This window comes from Triticum aestivum, chromosome 6A, assembly GCF_018294505.1.
Source record: "Triticum aestivum cultivar Chinese Spring chromosome 6A, IWGSC CS RefSeq v2.1, whole genome shotgun sequence".
NCBI classification, from domain to species: Eukaryota; Viridiplantae; Streptophyta; class Magnoliopsida; order Poales; family Poaceae; genus Triticum; species Triticum aestivum.
The window spans coordinates 101,205,261-101,212,446 of record NC_057809.1 but is presented as its reverse complement, the minus strand read 5'-3'; the positions used below and the strand labels follow the sequence as shown (position 1 = coordinate 101,212,446).

General features: G+C 44.5%; 1 protein-coding gene across 1 annotated transcript; it reads left to right on the top strand.

The window, feature by feature from the left end:
* Nucleotides 1–1,069: 1,069 nt before the first annotated feature.
* Nucleotides 1,070–4,982, top strand: LOC123132298 (tyrosine-sulfated glycopeptide receptor 1). The gene has a single exon (XM_044552091.1). It carries the CDS (start codon nucleotides 1,555–1,557, stop codon nucleotides 4,729–4,731), a length of 3,177 nt encoding a protein of 1,058 aa, XP_044408026.1. The 5' UTR covers nucleotides 1,070–1,554; the 3' UTR covers nucleotides 4,732–4,982.
* Nucleotides 4,983–7,186: the final 2,204 nt, after the last annotated feature.

Here is a 7,186-nt window from a genome sequence, read left to right as displayed (position 1 = left end):
TTCTCAGTTGGTAGAGAAAACTCGTTAACCGCACATATAATGATCAATGATAGAGTGCATCATCTAGAACATAATAATAATGATACATTACACCTAGCATCATCAATCATCATCAAGAACTGAAATTAAACCGGTACCAGAAAGAAAAATGCTTATCTATTGCTACAAAAATTGTCTGTTTTCTGTCTATATTGCATCTAAACGCTTGTGTCATCATAGACCATAACTTTGTGCAAAATTTAATAATTATCTCAATGTATACAACAGTTGAATCAATATTATGTCCACATAACAGTTGGCATCTGGTAATGTTAATAACTCAATACATAATCTTGATGAGGGTGACGGACAGCTACCAACTCAGATATTTTTTAAGATAAAACAGTACAGATTAATACATGGTTCGGTCCAAAAAGACCATGACCATCATCAGAGCCAAGTGATCAACTAGCCTGCCAGCCAGCCCTCACACGTTACCCTGATTACTGAAGTTTGAACCCCTTCCGAATTCAGTTGATAGCCACAAAGCGTCAGAGTCCATGGTCCACAATATAATAGTGCGCTAGTGGAGCAGGAGAATCGAAAGCAACAGCAAAGGTAAGCATCAGATGAAGCTCGCGTGATAAGGGTTAGTAAATCAAGAGGATGGAAGAGAGGACATATCACCCAGCAAGTCAACTATCCACCTTGTCCACCAAGCAACAAGATTGCACTTCTTCTTGCCTGGGTTTGTCCACATACGGACTGAGACACCGATGCTTGCTCTCGATCGCAAGCACCTTTCAGAATATTCTGCAAGTCGTTACCCAACTGTTTTTATTTTCCTTTCAGAAACACATCTTCTGAAAGGGGCGCGGCGGTAAAGCTGTTGCCTTGTGAGTTGTGACCATGAGGTCACGGGTTGTTCGAAACAGCCTCTTACAGAAATGTAGGAAAAGGCTGCGTACAATAGGCCCAAAGTTGTCGGACCCTTCCCCGAACGCTGCGCAAGAGGGAGCTACGTCCACCCAGGCTGCCCTTTAAACAGATCTTCTCCTTCTCCTGTTCAAAAAAAGGCAAAGGATACGTGAAGAAGTAATTTTTCTGTCCAAGTGCTAGTGGGAAGAAGTTGGATTTGTTTAGTGAAGCCGGTAAGAGTAGTGATGTCAGGTCTAGTAAATTAAGGCATGTTGATTGATACAATTAAGTAAGGATCCTAAAGTCATGGACGACTACACAGTCTACAAAGCAGTTTTTATTTGTACGGTCGACTATTCAGGACAATTGGGCAATTGACTTTGTCAGTAGATTACAGCAGGCAGCCAATGGCAGAACAGGGAAACGCCAGTGTGAACTAGGAAGCTGCTGGTGAGCTGGTGGCAGTTGTGTAAAATCCAATTTTTATGACCTTGATTTCTTCATGGTGACTACGACTACAAGTGGACAAAACAAAATGAGAGCAAAATCTGCTTCTCTCCTTCCCCATCACACGCTTTCATGACTAGACCACCATTGATGCATCCAGTCAGGGCACAGCTCAAGCTCTTGCTTACATGCTAGTTTCACCAGAAAACCATGCAGACACTCCATTTCTCCAGCAAGACATGCAGCAAGATACTCGGCATACCTTCCCTTCGCCTTGCCCTTGTGCTGCTGTTCTGCTTGGCCACTCCTACCAGTTGCTGCACCGAGCAGGAGAAGGGCGCCCTTCTCCAGTTCCTCGCCGAGCTCTCACAAGATGCTGGCCTCTCTGCGTCATGGTGGAATGGCACGGGTTGCTGCAAGTGGGAAGGGATCACCTGCAGTCAAGATAGGACGGTCATCAATGTCTCGCTGCCTTCGAAGGGCCTTGAGGGGCACATCTCACAATCCCTTGGAAAGCTAACCGGGCTGCAGTACCTTGATCTCTCTGACAACTCGTTGTCGGGTGGTCTGCCGCTGGGATTGGTGTCGTCCAGCAGCATTACTACACTTGATGTTAGCTTTAACCAGCTCAACGGGACACTCCAAGAGCTGCTGTCATCTTCAACCCCTGGCAGGCCTCTGCAGGTACTAAACATCTCAAGCAACTTATTTGCAGGACAGTTTCCATCCTCCACATGGAAAGCAATGGAGAATCTGATCGCACTCAATGCCAGCAATAACAGCTTTACTGGGCAGATACCAACTCAATTATGTAGCACCTTGCCATCCCTCAAGGTGCTTGATCTGTGTTTGAACAAATTCAGTGGCAGCGTACCCCCAGGACTTGGTGATTGCTCCAAGCTAAGAGAGCTCAGGGCTGGGTATAACAACCTCAGTGGAAGACTCCCAGATGAACTATTCAATGCAACCTCGTTGGAATACCTGTCTTTCGCAAACAATGGTTTATATGGAGTTCTTGATAACAAGCGCATAGTCAACCTCAGAAATCTCGTAACCCTTGATCTTGGAGGGAACCAATTCAGTGGAAAGATTCCAGATTATATAGGTCAACTCAAGAGACTGGAGGAGTTCCATTTGAACAACAACAACATGTCAGGGGAGCTGCCATATGCTCTGAGCAACTGCACAAATCTCATAACAATTGACCTCAAGAGCAACAAACTCAGTGGAGAACTTAGCAATGTCAATTTCTCCAACCTGCCCAATCTAAGAACTTTAGATCTTTGGTCCAACAACTTCACCGGTACAGTTCCAGAAAGTATGTACTCATGCACTAACCTGACTGCGCTGCGGCTAGCTAACAACAAATTATATGGGCAGCTCTCATCGAGAATAGGCAATCTGAAGCACCTGTCCTTCTTGTCACTTGGTAAAAACAATTTCACAAACATCGCAAATGCGCTTCAGATCCTTAAGAGCAGCAAGAACCTTACCATCCTGCTTATTTCGTTCAATTTCAAGGGAGAGCTCATGCCAGAGGATGACAGAATTGGTGGTTTTGAGAATCTTCAGGTGTTGGACATGGATGGTTGCCGATTAACTGGAAAAATACCTTTATGGATATCAAGATTGACACAACTGAAGATGTTAATTTTAAGAAGCAATCAACTCACTGGACCAATACCGGACTGGATCAACTCCTTAAGCCGTCTCTTCTATATAGATGTGTCAAACAACACTCTTACAGGAGAAATCCCCATAACATTCACGGAGATGCCAATGCTAAAATCAACTGACAACACAACTCATTTGGACCCAAGGGTCTTTGAGCTGCCTGTTTATACTGGCCCATCACTTCAATACCGTGTGGTTACATCTTTCCCAACAATGCTGAATCTAAGCAACAACAAATTCACAGGTGTGATCCTCCCACAGATTGGTCAGTTGAACTTGCTTGCTGTACTTGACTTCAGCTTCAACAAGTTATCTGGACAGATCCCCCAATCGATTTGCAACCTCACGAACTTGCAGGTGCTAGAGTTGTCCAGCAACAATCTCACAGGTGCTATCCCAGCTGCATTGAACACCCTGAACTTCCTTTCAGAATTCAACATTTCAAACAATAACCTAGAAGGACCTATTCCATCTGGAGGCCAGTTTAATACATTTCAGTATTCTAGTTTCAATGGGAATCCAAAGCTGTGTGGCTCTATGCTCACTCACAAATGCGGTAAAGATTCAATATCTCCATCCTCCAGAAAAAAACGAGACAAGAAGGCTGTTTTTGCAATTGCATTTGGCGTGTTCTTCGGAGGCATTGCTATTCTTTTGTTGCTGGCACGTCTCCTTGTCTCAATTAGGCAGAAGGGTTTTACAGGAAAAAATAGAAGGGAAAGTAATGGAGATGTTGAAGAACCTTCATACTACTCCAGTTCAGAGCAAACATTAGTTGTGGTGCGGATAGCACAAGGCAAGGGAGTAGAAAACAAGATAAAATTTGCTGACATTTTGAAAGCTACGGACAACTTTGATAAGGCGAACATCATTGGATGTGGAGGTCATGGATTAGTCTACAAGGCAGAGCTATCTGATGGCTCCAAGCTGGCAATCAAAAAGCTCAATGGTGAAATGTGTCTAATGGAAAGGGAGTTCAGTGCAGAGGTTGATGCACTCTCCAGGGCACAACATGAAAATCTTGTACCACTGTGGGGTTACTGCGTCCGGGGAAGCTCAAGGTTTCTTGTATATTCCTACTTGGAGAACGGAAGCCTGGATGATTGGCTCCATAACAGGGATGATGGTGCTATCTCATTGCTTGACTGGCCTACTCGGCTCAAGATCGCACAAGGAGCAAGCCTGGGCCTTTCTTATATCCATGATGCCTGCAACCCTCAAATTGTCCATCGTGACATCAAATCTGGTAATATCCTACTGGACAAAGAATTTAAAGCTTATGTTGCAGACTTTGGGCTAGCCAGATTGATCCTTCCCAACAACACTCATGTCACAACGGAGCTGGTAGGTACGATGGGTTACATCCCACCCGAGTATGGGCAATCATGGGTTGCTACGCTGAGAGGTGATATATACAGTTTCGGAGTAGTCCTGCTTGAGCTGCTCACAGGAAGGCGACCTGTTTCAGTGTTTTGTACACCAAAAGAACTTGTCCCATGGGTTTTACAGATGAGGTCTGAGGGAAAGCAGATTGAGGTCTTGGATCCAACACTTCGAGGAACAGGTTATGAAGAGCAAATGTTGAAGGTGCTTGAAGCCGCTTGCAAGTGTGTTGACCATAATCAATTCAGGCGACCAACTATCATGGAAGTAGTCTCCTGCCTGTCCAGTATGAACGCTGAGCCAGAGATGCAAAGATCAGCCAACATATAGTGAACTACAAATGATAGATAATCCTGTATTTTTGTGCACAATGTAGTTGCAACTTTTTTAGTTCCACTAGAACTACTGCTTCTGGTAATCATACAGTTTGTTTTGTACATAGCCTGACAAGACAGCCATTCTGATCTTTGTAAGTCTTCAAGGAAAGAGTTTTGTAAAATTCATCTTACTTTCGATATTTGTTTAAGTACTAATATGCTTAAGCCACAAGCATAGGAAAAGGTATAAACATGTAAAATGATTGTCCTGTTTTCTCAGGGAAGCATTGAAAATGGTTTCCATTCAGATGTTTGCTTTGTATAAGCAGATTTTAGGAGCCGTCGGAGCTGGAGGTGAGTTACCGAACTACTCCCTCCATTCCAAAATATAGTGCGCTCGCGCTTCCCGAGGTCAAACTTTGACTATAAATTTAACGAACCAGACTGACTGCGGCGGGAGAAAAAGTTACATAATTAAAAACTTCTTTCAAATACGAAATCACCGATATAACTTTTGCTCCCGCCGCAATCGGTCTTGATAGTTAAATTTATGGTCAAAGTTGAAGCACGGGGATAGAGGAAGCACTACATTGTGGAATGGAGGGAGTAGTATACTTTACAACAAGTGTTTGTTCGTTCAAGTGCCGAATGAAGTGTAACGAGAGAATCTAATGCAACTACCGGCACGCACAACAGTATTATATACTGCTATATGCTTAAGTTCGATGAGCATGGGGCAAAGTATACAAATGCGAAATGGTTGTGTTGTTTTCCAAGTGAAGGATTGAGAATGTTTCCCATTCAAGTGCAAAGACTGTGTGCTGCCACTGTTTGCTTCGTATCAACCGGAGGTGAGTTACCGAATTACTGTGCGTCAAATTTTTGGTTGGTCGTGGTCCATTGTCCAAGCATTGAACGGAAATATGGAATGGAATGAGAATTGGAGAATGTAACACGACTGCCATCTTTTGTACTTTGAAATGCACGTCACGCAGAACGCATAACAGGCATGCAGTCACAAGCAGAACACAAGAGGCACTGGCGGAGCTTCTTGAGGGCAAAACCAGGCCGTGGCCCGCCCAGCTCCAGAGAAAAATAATACTCTTGTGTACATGTAACAGCTTAATCGAGTAGCAAACCAACCCAACAGTGCATGTCTCCTTCGCATCCATCATCAAGCACTGCCTTGCATCCAGCTATGAGCTTTCTGCTCCGATTCAGCACTAAGCCAAGCCACTTGGAGACGGAGAGGTCCAACAGCCAGGCAACCAGCCACCGGGTGTAGCAGCGCCGATGGTGACCCATCCCATGCATGCCAAGGCAGGCGTGGCCATGGCGGCTGCCAGAGGCTAGCTACCCAGGCAAAGAGCACAAGACCATAGAACTAGGCAGCTAGCGCATAAGAAATCTCCTTTCTTTCTTCAAATTTTACTTGACAACATCATCTCGATACTTAACTATATGGTTTAACATAAAAAAAATTTGGCCCGCCCAACTTATTTGTTGTAGCTCCGCCACTGACAAGAGGGATCGCGATCAGAAGCGCATACGTACCAGTACCACGTCCAAGGATTACACGCGGCCAAGAAACCACCCGCCTCGCCGCCCCGGCACATACGCCCACGCTTCAGAATGCGCCTGCTCCGCGAGTCCACCCGCAGTCCAAGAACCGGCATCCGGGTCGGCATTTCGCCAAACGCCCTGAGCGCACCGGCGCTGAGCACACGAAAGGCCGTCACATTGCGGCGGAGGGGCGAGCATGGGACGGGGCGAGCGTGTAAGCGAGGATGCGGCGCGAGTGTGGCGGCATGCGAGGAGGAGGCCGGAGGCACCTCCGGTGAGCGCGGTGGAGTGGCGACTCGCCGGCAGCCTGGAGCGATGGCGTGGCGGTAGAGGCAGGAAACAGAGGGCGCGACTATACGAAATTGCTTATGTCTCGCTTGTAGAAAAGACACAGTGCAGCGCCCGGAATGGGCCGGCCCAGCGGGAGCCGCAGGCATTGAGCGTTTTGTTTTCACATTTTTGTATTGTTTTTTGCTTTACCTTTTTTTTTACCTTTGCTTATGTTTCGAAATATTCTAAATATATCTACTATAAAATCACTTTACATACAGAACTGAAAATGTTAATCGTGCATATCAGCATATGTATAGAAAAATGATATGAATATATACAAAAAATGTACAATATGTATGAAAAAGGGGAGAGAACAAAACATATATATATGAGAAAAATGTTAATCATGTATTTAAAAAAATTAAACGTGAATAAACAAATTTTCATGGCGTATACAAAAGACATACGATGTTTATGCAAAAGAAGTAGAGATCAAAAACATACATATGAAAACATGTTAATCATCTAAGAAAAACTGTTAACATTTACAAATAGATGTTCAAAATGTATATGAAAAAATGTGACAGCACAGAAAAACATTCTTTCTGACATAATAAAAATGTTCACGTGTT

Coding starts and splice junctions, on each gene's coding strand:
- LOC123132298 (XM_044552091.1), top strand. CDS start 1,555: ATGCAGACACTCCATTTCTCCAGCAAGACATGCAGCAAGATACTCGGC.